Source organism: Sciurus carolinensis, chromosome 19 (assembly GCF_902686445.1).
Source record: "Sciurus carolinensis chromosome 19, mSciCar1.2, whole genome shotgun sequence".
Taxonomy (NCBI): Eukaryota; Metazoa; Chordata; class Mammalia; order Rodentia; family Sciuridae; genus Sciurus; species Sciurus carolinensis.
Genome location: NC_062231.1, coordinates 6,065,357 through 6,089,612, shown reverse-complemented (window position 1 = coordinate 6,089,612; position 24,256 = coordinate 6,065,357). Strand labels below are relative to the sequence as shown.

General features: G+C 60.9%; 1 protein-coding gene across 2 annotated transcripts in view; it reads left to right on the top strand.

Moving 5' to 3' along the window:
* The window catches only part of Fbln2 (fibulin 2), a 72,542-nt gene that overhangs the window by 8,780 nt on the left and 39,506 nt on the right, over positions 1–24,256 (top strand). For both annotated transcript variants that reach the window (XM_047534946.1, XM_047534945.1), the window contains exon 2: positions 15,540–16,753. In XM_047534946.1, coding sequence (XP_047390902.1) covers positions 15,544–16,753 — 1,210 coding nt within the window. In that variant the 5' untranslated portion in view covers positions 15,540–15,543. The remainder of the gene's footprint in view (positions 1–15,539; positions 16,754–24,256) is intronic.

Sequence of the window (24,256 nt, the reverse complement as noted above, 5' to 3'; positions counted from 1 at the left end):
GACAGGACCCTCTCGCTGTAAAGGGGTACCTGACCCTACCCGTCCCGAGAAGAGACCACGTCCCAGGCAGCTTGGGAGGCCTGGGGAGCAGACACCTCTCGCTGTTCCGGAGGCGGAAGCCCCAGGCCAGGGTGTGGCAGGCTCTGCTCTTGGCGAGGGCTCACTTCTGTCTGGAGGACAGTGCCTCCCTCTGCCCGTGGGAGGGACAGAGCGTGATGTCTGCCGCCCTCCTCCTGTCATGCAGAAAACCATCCCATCTTGGAGGCTGGATCCCCAAGACCACCTCTACACCTAATTTCTGACCCGAAGGTCCACCTCCTCATCCCGTCCCACTGGGCCTCGGGCTGAGACGACCCATTGTGCAGAGAAGCAGAATGAGAGATGGAGACATGATCCTGATGCATCTTGAGAGCCCCTGGATACAGCCATGCCTGAAGCCGGACCTGCATTTTTTTTTTTTTTTTTTTTTTTAGTTCCATGAATGCTTTTGCTTAAATTATACATATGAATTCAAGGGCGTATAAACCTTCTAACTATAACAGGTTGGTTTAATGAGCTGCTATTTCCTAATTGGCACCTGTGACGCCAAGGCAGGATGTACCTGGCCCAGGTGTGTCTCCTTGGGGTGATAGTTGTTTCCTGTCCGTGGGACGGAAGAGAAGATCCTTCCTTGGCTCCAGGTCTGTGGGGTTTGCACAGGGCTGGAGTGGGGGCGGGGGTCAGCATCCGGGACCGTAGCCCACCCAGGGCTGGGGTTCGGTTCCTTCTGTGGTTTCTCTTAGTTCTACTTTAAGATCCGAAGGAAGAGCGTTGATTGGCCCAGCTTGGGTAGAAGGTCCACCCTGAACCAATCATCTGTGGGTCCCCTAATCACAATATTGATTCTGGCTCTGGGATTGTCTCTTGAGCCCATTCCCTGAGAACAGGGTCTGAGGGACGCAGTCTGCTGTCCCAAGAGGGGTCTTCTACAGGGACCAAGTTTAGGAACTCCGGAAATTCGAACACGCCGAGGTCAAGTTGACAGTGAACAAAGAAGGTCCTGGTCATACACGTCAGGATTATTTTCAGTACATGGAAAGTACAATTTAAGCCAAAAAGTTCGTGGAACTCAAAAAGTGCAGGCTAGCTTCAGGCATGGCTGTATCTAGGAGCTCGTGTCCCCAGCTCTTGCTCTGCTTTCTGTGCCTTGCAGTGTTCTCAGGTGGGTCCTGCCACGTGGTCATCAGGTGGTCTCAGGAGCTGCAGGCTCACACCCCTCGAAGCAAGGGGTCCCCCTTTTCCAGGAGCTTCCGTATGGGCTGTGGGCCTGGCTGGCACTGTGGTCCTTGAGTCGTCACACGGATGGGGGCTGGGGGCTCTGTCGGCCGTCCAGCAGCCCACGCAGCCTGGGAGGAGGAGGAGGAGGAGGAGGCTCCCCAGAGGAGCACCGGGCGCACTCAGCAGAACAGGGCAGAGATCCCCAAGTATCAGCCCCCACCCTTCTTTTCCTGTCCTTGTCCCCCAAGGTGGCACATCGAAGGGAGCATGGGGACCTTCCGACGGCGTTTCAGCGGCTGTTCACAGTCTGGGCTGGTTCGCGGCAGAGCAGGGCTTCCGGGGGAAGGGTCAGGGCTGGAGGGTCCGCAGTGCCAGCCCCCCCACGCCGACCCCAGTGACGGCCGCAGCGTCCGTCCGGGTTCATCCTTGTCGTCTGCGAACCCTGGGGAGGCAGGAGCTCCATCCGCGTGGGCAGGAGGTCAGCGTGGTGGCTGCAACCTGGGGAAAGACTGAGCAGCTGGGTCCTCTGGGTGAGGAGGCGTGTGCTGGGGGGAAGGGCGGTTCCCCCAGTTGGATCAGCCTCCGCAAAGGACCCGGCAGCAGGGAATTGTCCATACTGAACACTTATGAGCGACCCTGACTTTATTAGCCGCTCAGTAGGACCAGCATCTTTATTTTTGGCACCCGAAATTGGCCCCAGGGGTGCTTAACCACCAAGCCACCTCCCCAGCCCTTTTTCTATTTCATTTAGAGACAGGGTCTCGCTGAGTTGCTCAGGGCCTCGCTAAGTGACTGAGGCTGGCCTCCAACTTGCAATCCTCCTTCCTCAGCCTCCCGAGCTGCTGCAATGACAGGCGTGCGCCACCGTGCCTGGCAGTACCGGTGTCTTGCTGTCATTTTCTTGAGCCCTTCCAGTACCGCCTGGAGGCCGCTATGTGATCGGGTGTGTTTTGCAGAGGAAGCAGCTGCTGCCCGGAGCGCCCCATGCCCCGGCCTGCCTGCAACCTCGCAGGGGAGCTGCGTTTGATCTTGAGCCCCCACCTCTCCTGCTTGCTTGTCCCCCTCGGCTTCGGCAGTGGCGGCTGGCTGCCTCGGGGGCCTCCCGGCGTGGCCTGGGCCAGACTCTGCCATTTTCTGTACTCTGGCTGCTTCCCTGGCAGCCCCGAGAAATTCCTAAATTTCAGGTCCGTGCAGAGAAATGGGGGCCCTGGCAGGGCGGAGGCCCCGGGGAGTCGCGGGAGGCCGGGCTGCCTGCGGTCCTGGCTGGCACCTCCTTCCACATGCCGCAGGCCGGCCTGCTGCCGTGTGTCCGTCTGTCTGCCCGCCTGGCTCGGGCCCGGCTTCCTCTCTCTCTCTTTGCTCTCTCCATCTCCCCGGGGGCTCGCTGTCACCGTCCTGTGTGCTTCTGCTTCAGTCTCCTTTTTCGGAGCCCTCGGCTCCGAGGCGAGCCCAGGAGTGACACTGTTCTGCAGGAAGGTGGGCTTGCACCGTGTTGGGACAGTGTGGGGCAGCCAGCTGGGGGGCCCGGGCTCTCCTGAGGGTGACTGTTCGTGACACTGGCGTTCATGACTGGCGCCGCTCTCGGGGCCAGGCCCGCAGAGGAACCCACCCTTCTCTCCTCGCCCACCGCGCTGGCTGGGGCTCCCGGAGGAGCAGGAGCCACTGGAGGTTTGACCATAAAAGGGGATTTACCAGATCGGCCTCCACGGCCAGAGCTGGACCGTCCACAGCGGCCTCTGTGGCTGGAGAGCTGGAGGAGCTGGCAGTGCGCGGTCCAAGTGGCGGGAGCCCCAGGACAAGGGGGACCCGCGGTGGACCCGAGTCCGAGACCAAGGCTTCCAGGAACTTCCTGGAGAATCACTGGCAGAGTCCGCTTTGGGAGAGTGAAGGGGCGAGTCTGATGTCCCCAGGGGGTCACAACAGCAGCCGGCAGCGATCAGGAGCCCTCCAGGGGGAACCGAGCCCGCCTCTGCGTCTCCTGTTCTTCCAGCTTTGCTTCCATCCAAGCCACGTCCTGCTGGGCGGCTGCCACGCTTAGGGAGGGGCTCCACTTGAGTTGGCTGACCCACACGCCAATCATCTGAGGAACGCCCTCGTGGCTGCCAACCTCTTATCTTCAGCATTTCTCAGTCCAATCAAGTCGACAGTTCAGATTAGCCATTACACCCACCTAAACTCCTCGCTACTCACCTCACCACCCAGCCACCCCACCGTCGACCCGATGATCCATCTGTCAGTCAGCCTATCCATCCATCCATCCATTTTCCATCTAACCATATGCCTTACTCCATCTGTCATCCATCCATCATCCATCCATCCACCCATCCATCCATCATCCACCCATCCATCCGTCATCCATCCATCATCCACCCATCCATCATCCATCCATCATCCATCCATCATCCATCCATCATCCATCCATCCATCCACCCATCCATCACCCACCCATCCATCCATCACCCATCCATCCATCCATCATCCACCCATCATCCACCCGTCATCCACCCATCATCCACCCATCATCCACCCATCCATCATCCATCCATCATCCATCCATCCATCCACCCATCCATCCATCCATCCATCACCCATCCATCCATCCATCCATCCACCCATCCATCCACCCATCCATCATCCATCCATCATCCACCCATCCATCATCCATCCATCATCCATCCATCATCCACCCATCATCCACCCGTCATCCACCCATCATCCACCCATCATCCACCCATCATCCACCCATCATCCATCCATCCATCATCCATCCATCATCCATCCATCATCCATCCATCATCCATCCATCCATCCACCCATCCATCACCCACCCATCCATCCATCACCCATCCATCCATCCATCATCCACCCATCATCCACCCATCATCCACCCATCATCCACCCATCATCCACCCATCATCCACCCATCATCCATCCATCCATCACCCATCCATCCATCCATCCATCCACCCATCCATCCATCCATCCATCACCCATCCATCCATCCATCATCCACCCATCATCCACCCATCCATCATCCATCCATCATCCATCCATCCATCCATCCACCCATCCATCCATCCATCCATCACCCATCCACCCATCCATCCATCCATCCATCCATCATCCATCCATCCATCCATCCACCCATCCATCCATCCATCCATCACCCATCCACCCATCCATCCATCCATCCATCACCCATCCATCCATCCATCCATCATCCACCCATCATCCACCCATCCATCATCCACCCATCATCCATCCATCCATCACCCATCCATCCATCCATCATCCACCCATCATCCACCCATCATCCACCCATCATCCATCCATCATCCACCCATCATCCACCCATCCATCATCCATCCATCATCCACCCATCATCCACCCATCATCCATCCATCCATCACCCATCCATCCATCCATCCATCCACCCATCCATCCATCCATCCATCACCCATCCATCCATCCATCATCCACCCATCATCCACCCATCCATCATCCATCCATCATCCATCCATCCATCCATCCACCCATCCATCCATCCATCCATCACCCATCCACCCATCCATCCATCCATCCATCCATCATCCATCCATCCATCCATCCACCCATCCATCCATCCATCCATCACCCATCCACCCATCCATCCATCCATCCATCACCCATCCATCCATCCATCATCCACCCATCATCCACCCATCCATCATCCACCCATCATCCATCCATCCATCACCCATCCATCCATCCATCATCCACCCATCATCCACCCATCATCCACCCATCATCCATCCATCATCCACCCATCATCCACCCATCCATCATCCATCCATCATCCATCCATCCATCCATCCATCCACCCATCCATCCATCCATCCATCACCCATCCACCCATCCATCCATCCATCCATCACCCATCCATCCATCCATCATCCACCCATCATCCACCCATCCATCATCCACCCATCCATCATCCACCCATCATCCATCCATCCATCACCCATCCATCCATCCATCATCCACCCATCATCCACCCATCATCCACCCATCATCCATCCATCATCCACCCATCATCCACCCATCCATCATCCATCCATCATCCATCCATCCATCCATCCACCCATCCATCCATCACCCATCCATCCATCCTTCTATCTGTCCACGCAGTCCACCCATCCGTCCTTCGGCATCTGCACCCACCCAGCCATGTAAGGGGAGCCCCTTGGAGCGCTGCTGTGGGCAGCCCTGGGTCTGCGGGCTGCTGGGAGTGGGAGGCTGCTGCCCGGGTCACAGTGTGGCGAGGAGACAGACCCCGGGCAGACTCTTGGGTGTGACTTCGTGGCTCATCCATGTGGGGGACGAGCCGGGATGAGCCTGACCAGCATCCTCTCTGGCTCGAGGGAAGGACCTCTGTGAAATGGGCCGGTGGCCGAGTGCGTCCGTCCAGGGTGCCGCAGGAGCACCAAGGTGGTCGCGTGGCAGGGTGAACGTGTGAGCTTGGTCGGCAGCCATGGAGTGGCCCAGAGCAGGGTGGGTGGGCAGGAAGCCAGTCCTTGACCTGGGAGGAGGCGGGATTCGCCCCGGCCGGGGCTGCAGAACGTGACAGGGCCATGGGGCGCCCCCACACCCTCAGCCAGCGGACACTCGTGCACCCGCTCGCCTGGAAATGACCCTCGTTTGAAAAGGAGGAGGAGAGGCCGGGGCGAGGGGCCTGTCTGGGGAGCGCAGAGCAGGGCGAGAGCCTGGCCAGGCCCCTCTCGGGTCACTCTCCTGTCCCTGGAGCAGGCTGGTCCTTGCACGGCGCCCCAGCCCGAGCGGACTCTGCCGGCCCTGAGCAGGGGAGCTTGATTGATGGCCCCTGGCTGGATCTCAGGTGGGTGGGACGGGGTGTCCCAGGGCGCAGCCCGGGAGCCTTTCCTGGCTGAGACCCTGCGGCCTCGGGTGCCAGAGGCGACATTTTCCTTTCTCAGAGGTTGATCAGCAGTCGGGTGGGACTGCGTCACTCTCCACCCGCGTTGGCCGGTGGTGAGGTCAGCGATTCTGGATGTCAGAGTCCACTCGGGCCCAGGACGCAAGGGCCTTTGCTTGGGCTGCTTCTCTGCTTGGGGAAGCGTCTAGAAAAAGCCTGGCCCCGGCGTTCGCGTGAGCTCACCCAGCCAGGGAGAGCCCTGGAGGTCCTGGAGGGTGGGGAAGCGGGGCTATGGCCGCCTGCTGTTATGGGGCGCAACTTAAGAGACCCATCACCACTGAGAAGTCCAAATTTCAGAGTCTTGATTAAGCCGGCGGCTGACTCTCTCACACAATGCCCCAAAAAATGGCTATTGGGAGAACAGCCCCAACCACAGGGTTGCAGGGGTTCTTATACCAAAAATCACATCAATCATAAGTGTCTGTTGCTATGATCTGAAATTACACATTAACATCATGAGATCATCAACAGGGGGAAGTGGGTCAGAATGACACTTACCTAGGTACAAACTAAAGAATGGTCACTAACATCCACACAATCACTGTTCACATGGTACATTGTTTAGGAGCAACAGGAATCAAAAGAGAGCAATTCTTTACTACACAGGAGTTGCCATTGTACATTATTAAACATGTCACACCAAGTAACTGATGATGGGTACAGAGGCGGGGTGTTCCCATGGGAGAAGCTTATTTCCTACATAACATGGAGTCTCAGAGCAAAATGGAGTCTGTCTAGTCATTTCCCTTAGAGTCTGGCCTAGAACATTCTCATGGAGCCAGATCTGACAGCCCATCACACTGCGTCCCACCCAGACCTTGTTAGGTCACTGCTTTATATATTTATTTAGTACCAGGGATTGAACCCAGGGGTGCTTAACCCCTGAGCCACCTCCCCAGCCCTTTTTATATTTTATTTAGAGACAGGGTCTCGCTGAGTTGCTCAGGGCCTCGCTTAGTGGCTGAGGCTGGCCTCTAACTTGCGATCCTCCTGCCTCAGCCTCCTTATTTGTCATGATGACAGGCATGTGCCACCGCCCTGGCCATTTATTTATTTTGTAAGAGATGGGGGTCCCACTGTGTTGCCCAGACTGGCCTCAAACTCCAGGACTCACGGGATTCTCCTGCCCCGGCCTCCCGAGGAGCTGGGACCACAGGTGCCCGTCGCCTCTCCTAGGTGTAGGTCTCCATTTTGAACCTCCTTCACTCCCCTGGGGGACTCAGCGCCCACCGCTGCCTTCAGCCTCACCACCCCACGCCCGGCCTGCCGCCTGCCTCGCTCTCTGACCCAAAGGACCAGGGCCCTCCCTTCATGGCTGGGTTGTGGGTTTTTTTCTTTGCAAGTCGCAGCGTATGCATTACAAAGACTTCTGGTCACAGGAAACGAAGGAAATAGGGTTTGAAGACAGAAGCCAAACGTGGTCACTTGGCTTTTTGATGATTTGTGACTTTCACGTCCTTCCTTTCTTTCCATTTTTTCCCACCAGCACCCTTTCTTTTCTCTATGCTATGCAATTTTTTTTTTCTTTTCTTTTGTTTTAAAGACTCTTGTTGGGAAAAAAATACATGTACAAAAAGGCACTCAGAAGTCAGTATGTAGCCAGGCACGGGGGCACATGCCTGTCATCCAGTGGCTCAGGAGGCTGAGGTGGGAGGATCGCAAGGTGGAGGCCAGCCTCAGCCACTTAGCAAGGCCCTGAGCAACTAACTCAGCGAGACCCTGTCTGAAAATAAAATAAAAAGGGCTGGGGATGTGGCTCAGTGGTTGAGCGCCCCTGGGGTCCATCCCTGGGACCAAAAATAAGAAAGAAAAAAAAAGAAGTCAGCGTGTGGCGTGGAGCAAAACCCTTGCGTAACCACCCATTTTGTGAAGCAAGGGGACAGGCACCACTTGTCCCCTGGAAGCCCCTGTGGTTGCTCTCATCTCCCTGCCCAGGGGTCCACCCCTGGATTCACTGGTATCCTGCTCTGGCTGGTCTTCTAGCTCTGCTGTCTGTTTGCGTTCTCTAGGTGTTACCAGGTTTTGAACTTCCAGTTTTCCGGAGACGACTTCATTCTCTTTTTTCTTCACGAGGGACTGAACCCAGGGTCGCTTACCCACTGAGCCACATCCCCAGCCCTTTTCTATTTTATTTAGAGACAGGGTCTCGCTGAGTTGCTCAGGGCCTTGCTAAGTGGCTGAGGCTGGCCTCCACCTTGCGATCCTCCCGCCTCAGCCTCCCGAGCGGCTGGGATGGCAGGCATGGGCCACTGCCCGCAGCTAGCAGGTGCTTGAGGAGGAGCTGAGAAGGAAGGGCTTTGGCTGTACCAGAAGGACCTGTGGTCCCATACCTGTGCCACTTTTTAACTGGTTGTGTGACCTCGGGCAGATCATTTACTCTGTCTGGGCCTCAGTTTCCTCCTCTGTAGAGCATGGTTAAAAAAAAAAAAAAAAAAACAAGTAACCAGCCTCCTGGCATCTTGCCAGCAGTGTTTGACATCGTGTTGGCACAGAGAAAGTGATAACTGCACACGAACCCGATCAGCAGCTCAGATCCCTACCAGGCTCTCGTGCCAAGAACAAGTTTGTTTTTCCCAGTGAACTCGATGACTTCCTCTTATCAGGCGAGGAGCCCCGGGTCACTGTCTAATTTCCCTTTTGGCCTTGGCTGCCAGGAAGCTTGCCACTCCGGGAGCGTCTCAGGAGCAGCCCTCGTTTCCTGCTGGGTCTCTCGTGCTTTGTCTCGCCTCTCCGTAACGTGACGGCTGGCTTCTGGCTCTGTGGCACCGTGTGCTGTCATTTTTTATTTTGGCAAAATAGACGTCAAGTTTAACAGTAGGCGCGTACGGCTCTGCATCCTGAAGTAGATCTAAATCACTGCGTGAGCATCGCCACTGTCTATTCTCAGGACTTTGTGATCGTCCTGAACGGAGACCCGGCACCCGTCGCCACCAAGTCCCCACTTCGCCCAGCCACCCTGGCACCTGCCATCCTCCTCTCTGTCTCTTTTTGGGGGGCAGGGACTGAACCCAGGGGTGCTAACCCCTGAGCCCTTTTTATATTTTATTTAGAGACAGGGTCTCGCTGAGTTTCTTAAGGCCTTGCTAAGTGGCTGAGGCTGGCCTCCACCTTGCAATCCTTCTGCTTCGGCCTCCCGAGCCGCTGGGATGACAGGCGTGCGCCACTGAGCCCAGCTCTGGGTGTCTCTCTTTTTTTTTTTTGGTGAGAAACTCAAGGCTCAGAGAGTCCAGGCAGGTAGATCGGAACCAGGGTGCCGATGGGCTGGGGATCCCCACTCTTGACCTCCACAATGTCCTCGCAGAATGTTCGGATGGTGAATGGTCCCCGCACACCTGGTTTGTGTGCAGATGCGGTTGGCTGGTTCGTGTGGCCTTTTGTTTGGATTTGGGGGCGGGGGTAGCCAGGTCGGGGGAGCCCTGGGGCCGGGTGGGGCTGAGGACTCGATGCTCCTAAGGGACACATCTCTGTGCGTCTGTGTCTGGCTCTGCTGTCGCCCAGGTATCGCCACGTCCCAGCGTTCCCGCGGAGCGGCACCCCGTTTAACAGACGGACTCCCCTGCACGTGGGGAAGAGGCTCCAGGGCCAGTGAGCGCCCGTCAGGGCCCCTGGGCCCAGCCAGCTGTCCCTGCTGGACGCCCCGGAAGGGCCCCTTGCTCAGCAAATCCCTCCCCCTCCGCCCTGTGCAGGCTCAGGTCCACCCTGGCGGAGCCCCACTGCCCCCTGAGAACCCCCTGCTGTCCCCACCCACAGTGCGGACTGGTTCACAAAGACGAGAGCTGGGACGGCCCGGATGAGTGACCCGACCCCACCCTGCTCCTGCGTTGAGTCTGCTGGCGTGGGTGGAGTGCCATGTCACGGTGGCCGGACGTCCCTCCCTCTCACCTCAGTGCCCACGGTCCTCGCTCCTGGGCGTTATGAAGCAGAGGAGCAGTGAAGGAACCCGCACACAGCCAGCCGTCGCCTGGGGTGGCCGTTGACAATGACCAGTGGCTTTTGAGTGCTTTTCATGCTGATAGGTGTTAGAAAGTCTTCCATAGGTGAAGCTGGGCACAGTGGCACCCGCCTGTCATCCCAGCAGCTCGGGAGGCTGAGGCAGGAGGATTGCAAGGTGGAGGCCAGCCTCCACCACTTAGTGAGGCCCTGAGCAACTCAGGAGACCCTGTCTCTAAATAAAATAGAAAAGGGCTGGGGAGGTGGCTCAGGGGTTACGAAACCAACAAGAAAGCATTCCGTATGTGAGGGTTTGTCAGGCATTTACCTCTTTAAAAAGTGCCCTTGTCGGCCAACTCACACTGGCCAGCCCCACGTCGCTCACTTTGAGGTTCAGTGTGTCCTCCAGCTCCGGGCTCCTGCCTGGACCTGGCTCTCAGCAGGGTCCCACTGAGAGTCCCACACAGCATTTGCTGGTTCTTTCTGAGGCCTCTTTTAATTGACAGTAACTTCCCCCCTTCCCTATCCCTGTGTGCAACGAGGCCCAGGCCATTGGTCTTGGGGAATGTCCCACTCTAGATTTTTTTTTTTTTTTGGTCCCAGGGATTGAACCCAGGGGTACTTACCCACTGAGCCACGTCCCCAGCCCTATTTTGTATTTTATTTAGAGACAGGGCCTCACTGAGTTGCTCAGTGCATCACCAATTTCTGAGGGTGTCCTCTACCTTGCGATCCTCCTGCCTCAGCCTTCTGAGCCGCTGGGGTGACAGGCAGCACCTGGTTTTGAGTGCTGATTTTCCATCCCAGTGATTCTAGCGATTGCTGCGTAATCGGGTGGCCGAGGACGTGAACCGTGGTGTAGACTGCTCTGCGATCCATGCTGGGCGTGGCTGGTCCTTTTTTCTGTCCCCCAAGGTGGCCGCTGGGGCCCTGGTGACTTTCTCCCAGCCTCTGGGCCATAGGCGGGGTCCTGAAGGGCTCCTGCGGCCCCTCCAGCCGAGCAGTCAGACCCTCTCACCTGGCTGCCCAGGGATCCCAGACCCCGAGGCACAAGCTGGGGACCCGAGCGCCCCTCTGCCGTTCCCCTGTGGAGCGCCACCGTGCTGAGCCTCCCTGGTCGCCCGTGGCCACCTGTCCGTCCCTCACGCAGTCGGGGGCCGCGCCTGGTGAACTGCTGGTGGCGTCTGGGCCCCGGTTGCTCCACCCTGCGCTGGCCGGGGACCCGCCTGGACTGCGCAGCTGGACCTGGGATTCCGGTGGCTTCCGTTGTGCGCTGGGCGGGAGCCGCGGTCCAGGTAATTACAGTCCCGAGGAGACGCGCTATTACGGGCCGGGCGCCCACCTGTGTTCCGGGCTCTGCCGGGAGTTCAAGGTCAGGCGGGGACAGAGGCGCCCTGGCCCTGCCGTGGTCCCTGCAGCCCTGCTCTTACTCAGGGCTGCATTTTTCCTCTGCATGTCCCCTCCAGGCGTCCAGCTCTGTCCCGTGCGTCCCCGGTCTGCCTCCTGTCTTGGGCTGGAGTGTGGCCCCCCGCCGGGGGTCTGCTTCTCCCCCTCCCCTCCCCCACCGCGCGGACCCCTGGCTTGGAGGCCCCAGGACGGTCGTTGGGCAGTGGCCAGTGGAGGCGGCCGGGACCCCCTGGGAACCTGGACGGGACAGGGAGGGGCGCTGACCTCCTGTGGCCGGCTCCCTCCACGGCCGTGACCAGCGTGGGCCGGGGGCACCTGGCACACGTCTCCAAGTTCACGGCCGCCTCCCGCCTGGCCGCTGCAGCCCACGCCGGCCGGGCACTGTCATTATCACCCGGCCGTCACCGCGCCTTTCCGACGGGGCACGGGACGGCCAGCAGGTTGTGGCTTCTGCTTAGCGTGCTGGCTCTGGGTGGGTGGACCCCGCTGCCCTGTGACCCAGCGTGACAGGCGCCCCGCTGGAGTCCGGCTCCTGGGCCCCCCGCTGCAGGGGCTCAGGACCCCTCGCTCGCGGCTTCCTGCGCCCCCGTCTTGGTGCTGCGGCAGGAAAGCCGGGCGCTCAGGAGGCCACGGCTGAAGGGCCACCGGAAGTCAGCAGCTGGAGCCCCGGAGGGCCCCCGAGCTGCGGCCCGTGACATGGAGATGGCGCCCCCTGCTTCTTGCCGGTAGGAGCGTCCCCCAGTCCGGCGCTCACCCTGGTCCCAGCAGCTGGCCAGTCTGAGCTGCGGTCCGCAGGCCGCCCTCCCCGGGCCTTCTAGTCAGAGGCTGGGCTTCCTCCCACCTGGGCCACCGGCTCTGGACACAGCCAAGCAGGTCCTTCCTGCCCCCGGTGGGCACGCAGCCTTTACAACGTCAGGGACTTGCGTCTGCCCGCAGGGACGTCCTAGATCGTGGGGGGACTGGGAGCCCAATCCCACGGGACAGCTGCGGGTGGCCAGAGCTGAATGGTTTTAAAGAGCAGGAGAAACTGGACCTTTCCCTGAGGGTCTCTCCAGTATGCACGGTGTGTGCCTGAGAGGACGGCACCGTCCCCAGCCTGGACCCCAAGCATGGGAGGAGCGCTTCATTGGCTGGATGCAGAAGAGACTCAGAGAGGGCCAGGGTCTTGTCTGGGATTGCACAGCATGTGAATGAGTCAGGCTTGGAGCCTGGCCGCCCTGAGCCTGGAGGGGCACAGGGAGCCTGGGACCTGCAGTCACCCAGGTGTGGGGGGGCGGGGGGTCATAGAGATGAGCAAAACCAGGGGACAGGCTTGCTGGTCAGGGCGGGGCTGGCTGGAAGGTCGCTCCTCTGGGGGACGCTTCCTGCCGCTGCTGCCTCCTGTGGTCTGGGTACTTCCTCTCGGGGACGTGGTGTGCGTCTGATGACCCAGGAGGCCAGCTCCCACTCTGAGACCCTCAGGACAACCGTCTGTCTGGCCCCATCCAGTCCATCAGCAAATGCTCTGAACTTGACCTTCAACCCCCCCACCCCCGTTCCCCCTCCTCTCACCTCTCCTCACTTCCTGCTGCCCTGACCAGTCTTACCTCCTCCCTGCCTGGTTCTCCTGTTTCCACAGAGTGGATCAAGTTGTCCCCCCATCCTGGGGGCTGGGTTTGGTGGCCCTGCCCACAGCCAGAAGCCGTGATGACCTGGCCCTTGCTCATTCCTGTGTAGCCATGGTGGCCCTGGCTGTCCCTCGCCTGCCTCCTGCTGCTCCTGCCCCAGGCCCTTTGCACTGCCCGGCCCACTTTGCCCCCTCCGGACCATTCAGCCCTCAGCCTGAACTCCACCTCCTCGGAGAAGCTGAATTAAGCTCCTCAGCCTCTTGCTGTCTGGGCTCCTTTGTTTATTTCTCCCCTGGCCTCACAAGGACCTGGTACAGACTCGTACTTGTATTTATTATCTCGACTCCCCCAGCCCCAGATCCTCAGCCCCGGGAGACCAGCCAAGAGGCTGTCCTGTTGGCTGAGAGGCCCCGGTTCCGAGCGGCTGCCTGGCACAGAGGCAGCCCTGGGGCTGCCAGTGTCGATAAGCCTGGCTGTCACTCTGTCGCTCTCCTCTGGGCTCGGGCCATGCTAATGGGCCTCTGGGCCTGCCCACCTCCCCTGCCCTGGGCTCAGCCCGTAGTGTGGCTGCTGCTTCTAGAAGCCAGAGCGACTTGACTTTCTTCTCTCTTTCCTGAACCTTTCCAAAGTGACTCTCTCTTTAAAGTTTCAAAGGGTAAATGCTTACAAGCCGAGAGACGCTGCTCCATCGTCTTTTCTTTAAAAAAGAAAATCAGGGAGCCCGGCGCCGTGGCACGTGCCTGTCATCCCAGTGACTGGGGAGGCTGAGGCAGGAGGATTGCAAGATGGAGGCCAGCCTCAGCAACTTATCAAGACACTGAGCAACTCAGCGAGACCCTGACTCTAAATAAAAAATAAAAAGGGAGGTGGCTCAGGGGTTACGCAGCCCTGGGTACCAAAACAAACAAACAAACAAAAACCCAAAAGACCCCAGGGAGTTAATGACCAATGTGTGTCATCCAGGGTTGGGTGCTGGGCAGGGGGTTGGGTGGTGAAGGAGCCCTTGCCTGTGACTTTGGGGGAGCATGCTGTCCTGGGGGGCCAGCCCTGCCTCCGTGGGCCTGTGGGGACTTGTGTGACTTTTGCAAGGGTGGAGGAGGGAAGGGTGAGGACTGGCAAGGGGGTGGCATTTGGGTGGCTTATAGAGGAGGGCAGGTTGTAAGGAAGAGAGCCCGGGGGAGCGTTTAGAGAGGGCTGGGTCTGGGCAGCTCCTGTGAGGCCTTGAGTGCCAGGCTGGGCAGTCGGGAATCTCCTTGCTGGCACTGGGAACCGGAGGCTGGCTGGGGGACTGTGGCGTGTCAGGGCCAGCCACCTTCAGGACAGGGAAGGAGTGGGGCCTTCTGGGCAGGGAGGCACAGGGCTGGGCCTATTCCAGGGCACATGGCGGGGGAGGCTGGAGCTGGAGGCAGAGGGAGGGGCGGAGAGCTGTTCTGGGGGAGAAGCAGCAGGACTTGGGGTACGTGTGTGTCGGAGGCTGTTAGGGACAGCAAGGCACCCAGGATGCATTTGCTGGCAGCATCCCCTGGCGCTAAGCTTACGTCCCCAGGAGTTCTCATGGGGTCGGGCCTGAGCCTGGAATCGGAGGTCTGGAACTTCAGAGGAGGTTGGATGGATGTGTCAAAGCCCGAGGAGGGGCTTGTTCCTGCTCAGCACCCACCACTGGCTGTGTCGCCTGGCTGCCCGCCGTGGGCTGGGAATCAGGCCCCATTTTCAGAGGAGAAAAATTGTTTTGAGCCAAGTGCAGTGGAAAATGCCTGTCATCCAGCAGCTCGGGAGGCTGAGGCAGGAGGATCACAAGTTGGAGGCCAGCCTTAACCACTTAGCGAGGCCCTCAGCAACTCAGCGAGATGCTGTCTCTAAATAAAATATAAAAAGGGCCGGGGATGTGGCTCAGTGGTTAAGTGCTCATGCGTTCAATCATCAGTACCAAAAAAAAAAAAAAAAAAAAGAACTCGCCTTGGTGGTCACGAGCCCAGTAGGCATGAGCCTGTGACCGGATGCTGTGGGTGCATCCTGCGTGCTGGTGAGGCAGTGCGTGATGCAGGGGGGACTAGAGAGGCTGAGAGGCCCAGGGCGCCCACGTTGCTGAGTGTGCCCTGGGTCTGAGTGTGTCTGTGTGTGTGCGAGAGAGACTATCTCGCCACGAGGGGTCCCCTGAAGGGCCTGCCTCGGGATGCTGAGCAAAGGGCCCTGAGCAAACAGCTGTCGGGCACGCTGGTCATCGTCTGACTCCTGGGTGGCTGGACGTCTGCAGACCCGTGCGTGGGAATCTGAGCGCCCCCGACCTGCGTGGGCGGGACTGGCCGCCCTGCGCGCGCGTGCGCACCGGGCCCGACGGGCGCTAACAGGCTCCCTTTCGGTTCCTCCAGGACCATGGTGCTGCTCCGGGAGCCCGCAGGAGCCTGGCTGGCGCTGGCCGTGACCGTGACCTTGACCGTGACCTTGCGCCCCAGCCCGGGCGCGGCCGTGCCCTGGCAGGACTGCACGGGCGTCGAGTGCCCCCCGCTGGAGAACTGCATCGAGGAGGCGCTGGAGCCGGGCGCCTGCTGCGCGGCGTGCGTGCGGCGCGGCTGTCCCTGCGAGGGCTACCAGTACTACGACTGCGTGCAGGGCGGCTTCGCCGAGGGCCGCGTGCCCGCCGGCCAGTCCTACTTCGTGGACTTCGGCAGCACCGAGTGCTCCTGCCCGCCGGGCGGCGGCAAGATCAGCTGCCAGTTCATGCTGTGCCCCGAGCTGCCGCCCAACTGCATCGAGGCCGTGGTGGCGGCCGACAGCTGCCCCCAGTGCGGCCAGCTGGGCTGCGTCCACGGCGGCCGGAAGTACCCCGCCGGCCACACCGTGCACCTGGCGCCCTGCCGGGCCTGCCACTGCCCGGACGCGGGCGGGGAGCTCATCTGCTACCAGCTCCCCGGTTGCCACGGGAACTTCTCTGACCCCGAGGACGGCGACGCCGAGCGGCACTACGAGGACCCCTACAGCTACGACCAGGAGGTGGCCGAGGCCGAAGCGGCCGTGGCCGGCGAGGTGGAGGCCGGGGCGGGGGGCCCCCCGGCTGCCCTGGGGGGCGGGAGTCAGCCCGCGGCCACCATCCGGGCCACTCCCTGGCCAGCCGCCCTGCCCAGGCCCACGGCCGCCGCCGCCCTGGGCCCCCCGGCCCCAGCGCAGGCCAAAGCCAGGAGGGTGACGCAGGACACGGAGGAGGAAGGGGACGAGGACGGGGAGGAAGCCTCGGACCCTGCGCAGCCGGCAGCAGGGCGCCCCGGGGGGCCGGAAGTGCTGCCCACCACGGCCCCAGCCCCCCAGAAGGGGGTCGAGGCCAAGTCGGGGCTGGAAGAGAACCTGATCCCCGGCGCCCAGGCCACCCCGCGGGAGGCCCCCGCGCCCCCGCCGGGGTCAGGCTCCGACAGCTTCATGGCCCCGCAGACCACGCCCAGCTCCCCGCGGGGTCCGAAGGAGCCCAGCGCCCAGCCCATCCCGCCCACCCCGCGAGTCCCCGAGCGCCCGCTGGGATTGCCCCGCGCCCAGGCGGAGGACGACTTGGACCCCAACTCCGTGCATTCTGTCCCCAAAGGCAGCCCCGAAGGTAAGACCCTTCCCTGTTTCTTCCAGGGTCCGGAGCCCACAAGGACCTGGGCCACTGACCTGCGTGCCTGCACAGCTGCAGGGACCAGGCCGGCCAGCCCCGGCGCTTGGAACCAGGAGGCCATGACACGGGCCTTCTCCCAGACCCAGCCCTTGCAGTGGGAGCGGGTGGGTGAGGTCCCTGTCCTAGGGGGTGCTGGGCTCCCGGTTGCGACTCTGGTCGAAGGCCCAGAAAGTGCTGGTGGGGGGCTTGGGGGAGCCTAGCAGGGTCCTTGTGCACCCCAAGAGGAAGGGCAGAGCTTGGTGGACCCGGAACAGATACCTGCTCACCTCTCCACCAGAGGCCTCTGCACACGACTGCCTTCTTGGTCTGTGGGGTGGCAGCAGAGGGGACACGTTCCAGAGCCTGGTACCACTTTGTCACTCCTCCCAGCCAGGAATCCTGTTACCACGTGTCTTGCTCCTCATTCAGAGTAGAAGCCGGGCCTCACGGTGGCCCAGGCCCTGCACAGCCTGCTCCTGGCCCCTCCTTCTCCCCCCGCCCAGGATGCTCAGCTCCCTCCTCCTGACGCCCTCCTTCCTTCCATTCGGCTGTCTGCTCAGCTCACCTCTCCGGGGACTCCTTCCCTCGCCACCCACTTTTCTTCTTACTCTGTTTTAATTTCACTTAGCAGTACCTGACACTGTCATACAAAATTTCTTGAGGACTTTTTTTTTAAAATCATAATTTTCTATTGTTTAGCACCCAAAGGGGGCTACACGTGCCATATTCTCTGCTGACTCCTCCAGGAGGGCCTGCACACAGTGGTGCTGTATAAATGCAGGTTGAATGATCGAGTGAACCTCCTCTCTTGGGCTACCTCCTCTCCCTCGTTCCCCTGAGCACCCCATGACCGCCCCCTCTGTTCCAAGCACTCGCTCACACGGTTCCCAGCCAGCTTGGACAGCGCCTCCTCCAGGAAGCCTTCCCTGAATCATCAGCTCTTGTGACTGTGCCCCCAGCCCCCACCCCCAACTCTGCTTTCTCCCTAGAACACTCATTCCACAGCCCCTGGTGAGGTGTCGTCTGTCAGCAGCACCCAGTGGCCCTGGAAGGCAGGATCTAGGAGTTGCAGCTACTGGGCAGCAGGTGGTGGTGAGGGCCGGGACTGGGCTACCCAGGCAGCCCTGAGCCTGGCGACAGCCGAGAGGGCAGCAGAGGAAGTGCTGGCGAGCCCAGAGAGACCGTGCGGCCTGCCTGGGATGCGGGGCGCAGATCTGCCCACAGCCCCTGCCCTTGGCCTGCCTCTCGCTCCCCCAGGGTCCCAGACCTTAGGGACTCGTCTTTGTTCTCGGGAAGCCTGGTTTTTTTCTTCTTTTTTTTGTCCTGCCCTGGGCTCTTGCAGATGGATTTCAGCTGAGGGCTTCTGGACCATGGGGCCCTCTGTCCTTATAGGGGGCCCAGCACGTGCAAAGGCCCTGAGGCTCGAGCCAGCAGGGTGTGGGGCAGGGAGCTGTGACTCTTGGCGTGCTGGAAACGGAAAGTAAGGGGAGTCTGGGTGAGGGCGGATTTCAGTGGACCCCAGGAGCTCAGACCTGGCCAGGTACGCATCCGCCACCGAGTCACCCTCTCCTCCTCCTCCTCCTGCCCTGGGACCACCGGTGCCCCACCAGTTCACGGGCTCTGGCTCCGCGACTCACCCAGACGTGGGCAAGCAGCCGGCTCCTTGTGCCTTGCTTCTCTGCAGGCTGCTGGGAAGTCCCTGTGTCGCCAGGCTGCTGGGGGGGACTCATGTGCGCGGCGGCTGTGCCGAGCAGTCGCTGAGTGATTGGACGTGTCAGCGGCTCTCATCCACCCGCGGTCTGGTCGCATGGCCAGACGCCTTCCTCAGCAGACATTTAGGGTGCACGCTCTCTGGGGTGCGGCCAGTACCTGAGGCAGGTTCCCATCCCCCCAGGTGCGCCCGCAGATGCGTCCCTGGCTGCAGCGCTGGGTAGGGACGGGCCAGAGCAGGCCTTGCGGGTGGGGCTGGGCGGCCTGACGGAGCCCCGGGGACGTGGGGCTGCCGTAGAGCTTCCGGGTGCCGTTCTTTGGGGGGACCCCAGCGGTGGAGGAGCCCCGACTGGGCGGAAGCTGGAGAGGTGGCTTTGCCCCGCTCGCCCCGCAGGCTGTTGTGGAGGTGGGGGATGGGCTGGGAGTGACCCCCCAGCCACGCTGCCATGGCAACCCGGGGCCTGGAGAAGGAGGCCTCCAGCCATCGCCCAGGCCCCGACTGGGGCGGGGGTCCCGGCTGAGAGTCGGAGCCGCGCCAGGATCCGGGCTGCCTGGGCCGGGCCGCCTCTGAGTGTGTCCAGATGTGGCCAAATGGAAGCCACATGCCAGCTCCCTGGGCCGGAGAGGGGGTCTGCTGTCTGCTGTCACTCAGGATGCCCGGGAGGGTGGCTCCCCCTGCTGGGCTGGCACCAGGGGAGGGGCAGGGACCCCTGATCGCAGGCCTCTCTTGAACCGGGACTGAGGGAACCTGCGGGTAGAGGCCGGCCCTCCGGGGTTGGAGGTGCCCCTGGAAGAGGCCCCAGCACGAGCTCGGGAGCCCCGGGAAGGCCGGCAGGAAAGGGGCCCCTTCCCCGGGCCTCCTGCCACCACCTTCTGCAGGTCAGAGGTCCCCGGACGCCGGGTAACGGAAACTCTTTACAATCCAGCGACAGTGTGCGACCGTGGCAGACGCCACCTGCGCTTGGGACTCCTGTCCCGAGCCCTCCCCGGTGACAGAGGCCTCGTATCCTCACGGCCGAAAGCCCCTGAACCGTTTGTGGAAGTGGAAGAAGCCACCCAGGTGACTTGCCCTGTGTGGAAGGCCACAGAACTGGTTTCTCCGGGAGCCTCCATTTCTCCCTCCCTGACAGTGGTTTCTGAGTGTCCGCCGTGTACCTGGGCTCGGCCGCTGCAGAACGCACAGTGTCGCAAGCCCCAGCACGGACCCACCCTCGGGGAGCTTAGGGGGTTGGTGGGAGAGACCAAGAGCCCGCAGTCACGTGGTGCAGCGGCGTGGTGGCTCTGTCGGTCTGTCTGGGGGCGGCTGACTCTTCCTGGGAATCAGGGAAGGCTTTGCGGAAGTAACCATACCCGAGTTGCAGTGTGGCAGTCACTGGGTGGCAGCGAGGAACCAGAGCAACAGCATGTGCAAAGGCCCTGTGGCCAGAGGGAATGGAATTGGATGGAAAGGAGGCTCTGGGACTGTGTGGGGCAGAGGCTGCAAGGAAGCAGGATCTGGTTCCGGGGTGACATGCATATCCTCAGGATGAAGATTTGGGCCTTTGTCCCAAGGGCAGTGGGGAGCCACCAAAGGTATACGTGGGGGTGGCATGATCTGATTTCAGTTTTAAGGTGCTACCTCCAGGTGCAGAGAGGAGGACACAGGCTCAGGGCTCTTGCTCTGGACCTTCTGAGGCCTGTGGGCCTCTAGGTCCCCCAGAATCACCAGGTTGTGGTCCAGGGAACAGCTGAGTGACTGCCTGGGCTCACCCGAGCACTCTGGGTCCCTGAAGACCAACCTTTCCAGGTTTGACCTGTGGGCGTCTGAGGGGTCCGTGAAGATGGTCCAGGGTCCAGGGGAGCCGGGCCAGGAGTCTGGATCCCCCGGCACATGGCCCAGGACACAGTCACATCCTGCAGGAGCCCCAGGTTCCTAAAGCCAACGGGGAGGGGTCATCCCAATGCGGGCTGTGTCCCTGTGCAGCCGTGACACCCTTGGGAGGGCTCCGCGGGGCCGCTGACCCTGCCGCTCTCTGCTCGCCTCCTGCCCAGGGGTGTGATGGTGCTGGGCTGCGGAGGGCCTGCTGGGGCATCCATGGCAGGCCATCGGGAGGCCCGGGCTGCAGCCCTGGCGGTCCTCGGGGCAGGTTCCCGTGGGCAGCGTGGTGGCCCGCAGTGATTGCCAGAGGCAGCGCGTCACAGCCCTGTCAGGTAGCCTTGAGGACAGTGGCCCCCAGTCCCCCTGCGACCAGCCTCAGATTGAGGACAGTCACTGGGCACAGGCTTTGCTTCTTCTTGTGCCCGAAGCGATACGGGGTGACTTCCCACAGCGCGGGCGCCGCTTTGGTTAGGGCACGACGGTAACCGGGGATTCCGGGTCCACGGGCGGGCGCGGGGCTTCTGGGCAGGCGACACGCCCTGGTAAGTGAAGGACCCGAGCGTTTGCAGACTTTGCAAGAAGGCCCGGATCTTCAGCTGTGGAGAGGCAAAGGGAAGAAGGTCGTGCAGGGACCCGGGCGGGATCCCGGGCCCATTCCTCGGTGGCCGTGTCACCTCCACGAGCCCCGGCACCTCATGAGCACTCGGACCGTGGTGGGGACTAAGGGCGTGCCCACCTGCTCAGCCTCAGGGGTGGGGCCTGAGCGGGGGCGTGGCCAGTGACAGCCCCGCCCCTGCCTCCTGGGCAGACCCCGCCCACCGTGAGCCTCCTGCTAGGGAGCGTGCTTACTTGGTCACTTCCTGGCAGACGTTTTGAAATGGGAAGAATTCCCATAAAACTCTGCTTTCTGGCTGGCGGTTCATGCGGCTGGGCCATGCCATGGCTCCCTGCAGAGGCACTTGGCCTGTGGTCCCGGTGGGGCCCATGTGCCAAGGACTCAGGCTAGGTGGCCTGCAGCTGGCCTTCCCTGGGTGTGCTGCGGAAGAGGCCATGGATACATTTCACAGCAGCTCCGTGGTGAAGGTCTGGAGCCCCCGCCAGGCCCGTGGTGGGTTTCTGTAGTTTTCAGAACTGTTTTCTTTCTGTGTATAAAAACAACTTCATTGAAGCCGGGCATGGGCGTGCCCACCTGTAATCCCAAGTGACTCAGAAGGCTGAGGCAGGAGGATCGGAAGTTGGAGGCCAGCCTCTGCAATTTAGCGGAGGCTAAATTTCAAAATAAAAGAAAGGATGAGGCCGTAGAGCACCTCTTGGTTTAATCCCAGTACCTCAACACAAAAACAAAAACACAAAACCTGATTGAGATCCTACTTTCATCCTATAAAGTCCCCCCCCACCCCACACTTAAAGTGCACGGTTGAGTGGCTTTTAGCGTCTTCACAGAGTTGTGCAAACATCACCAAAACCTCATCTCAGGACGTTTCCTTCCCTCCAAGAAGAGACCCACGTGCGGTATTGGCTGGTTCTCTTTCCCTCCTCCCAGACCCTGGCACCATTGATCTGGGCTTCTGCCTCAGTGGATCCAGGTATTCTGGGTATTCCTGGACCATCCAGGAATCCCACGCTATGTGGTTTGTTGCCTTATTTCACTTAGCAGTATTTGGGGGAGTCACCTGTACTGTGCCATATTCTACCTCCACCTCGTGCCGAGGCTCCCCAGGAAGTGACCACATTCCCCCTAGTTCTGTGGTAGGGTCATCTCTACGCTGCTCAGACCAAACCCGTGCTAGCCCTTCCATGTTCCTGGGGACATGCCTTGACCACAGAGGAAATGATCTGTGGTCACCAGAATGCAGCGTGGTCGACAACCACAGAACCTCTACAATATACACAGAGATTTTTTTGGGGGGGTAAGTACCAAGGATTGAACCCAGGGGTGCTTAACCCCTGAGCCGCATCCCCAGCCCTTTTGATTGATGTATTTTTTATTTTGAGACAAATACAAGTTGTCTCGCCAAGTTCCTTAGGGCTTCACTAAGTCGCTGAGGCTGGCCTCTAATTTGGGATCCTCCTGCCTCAGCCTCCCATGTCACTGGGATGACAGGCGTGCACCACCATGACCGGTAATAACTATTTCTTACGGCTTCCAAATCCACCGGTTGGCTGGACATGTCCCCCTCCCTGGGCCAGGTGTGGCTGATGTCTGCTGGGCCTGAGCCCCTGTCTGGGGAATGGCCAGCTCAGCTGGGGCTGGCGGGTCTAGGCGGGGCCCAGCCAGGATGGCTGGCTCTCTGATGGCCCCTGCTTCTCGGCTCCTGCAGGTTCGTTCAAACCTGTAGCAAGTGGAAGGTGAGGAGCACAGCCGGGTCCTTGTGCCAGACTCTGGCCAGTCCAGCCTGGGGGGCGCCCCAGGTTCAAGGGCTCCTTGGAGTAACAACTGCTTCCGAGCCCTCCTGCCAATGGCGCGGAAGAGGAGGGAAGGAGGGGCGGGGCCACCGAGCCGTGGACCCGCCCCCACCCCCTGCCCCTGCCCGGCGGAGTCTACTGACCGCCTGGCGTCCCCTCAGTTCTTACAACAAAGAGTTTACAAGTTCCTTCCCACCAGGGCGGAAATGCGCCTGGCCTGAGGCCCAGGGCGAGCGAGGGTGGACCCAGCTCAAACCCAGCTCTGTCAGTGTGTAAAGCTGGGTTTCCTGCCCGGCCGCCCTGGTTGGAGGCTGACTCTCCTGGCGGTAACGGTTTGGCCTTGAGTCAAAGTGTTTAGTCGCCCTGGGCCTCAGTTTTCTCATCTTTAAAAGGGGCTCACAGCTGGGCCTGGTGGGGCACGCCTGTAATTGGGAGGCTGAGGCAAGAGGATGGCAAGTTGGAGGCCAGCCTCAGCCACTTAGCGAGGCCCTAAGCAACTCAGTGAGACCCTGTCTCTAAACAAAATAGAAAAAGGACTAGAGGTGGGGCTCAGTGGTCAGGCACCCCTGGGCTCAATCCCCAGTAGCAAAATCACACAAAGAGGGGCGCTCACAGAGGGCTCCCTCCTAGAGCCAGGTCCTCAGTAGGAAGAAAGCCTGTGCCAGGTGCCAGGTGCCCGGGTCGGCTGCATCCAGGGCATCGGAGCCTCTGAGCTGCTTCCTGTTCAGGTACCCAGGCTGAGGCAGCCTCTCCGGCACTCCTGAGGCTGAACCAGGCCTGGGAGACCTGAGCCCTCCAGAATCTTGGCTGCCTTGGCGACTGGGGGGCTTCCCCGGGAGCTGCGTCAGCCCCTTCTGCCGCCAGCACCTCCTCCCGGCTGGGCCAGGCCTGTGTGGCCTCTGCCTCCTGCGTCCTGCGTACCTGAAGCTTCCAGGGCAGGTCGGCATTGCAGGGCCTGGGACCTCCCTCCTCTTCCCCTCGGGTGTCCACGCTGGGGAAGTTGCCCCGGGGCCCCCTAATGCTGGGGCTGACCCCAGTCTGGCCCTCAGAGAGTGAATTCCTGCTTCTGCTGCTCCCGGCTGTGTGAGCTCAGGCGAGTGACTGCCCCTCTCTGAGCCTCATTTTCGGCATCTGTACGACCGGGCGTCATCTCGGGTTGTTGCGAGGAGGAGGTGAGCTGCTTGCTGGTGCAGAGCAGCTGCCCAGGGCCAGCTTCCTGGCCTTCCCTGCTAGGGGCTCCCTGGGATCCAGGCTGTGGGGAGGGAGGTGGATCTGGGTTTTGGCTGCAGGGTGTGTCTTCGTTTGGCTGGAAGCTGTCCCCTCTGGCCAGAGAGCCAAGGACCGGGCCTGCTGGGGTTGGGTGTGTGCGTGGGGGTGCCTTTCCGTCCCCGCCCGGTGTATGTCACCCCAGCCGGCTCCAGATGTGCGGCCAGGCACCCTCACCGGGATGCCCCTTGCCAGCAGAGCCAGCACACGCCCAAATCCTG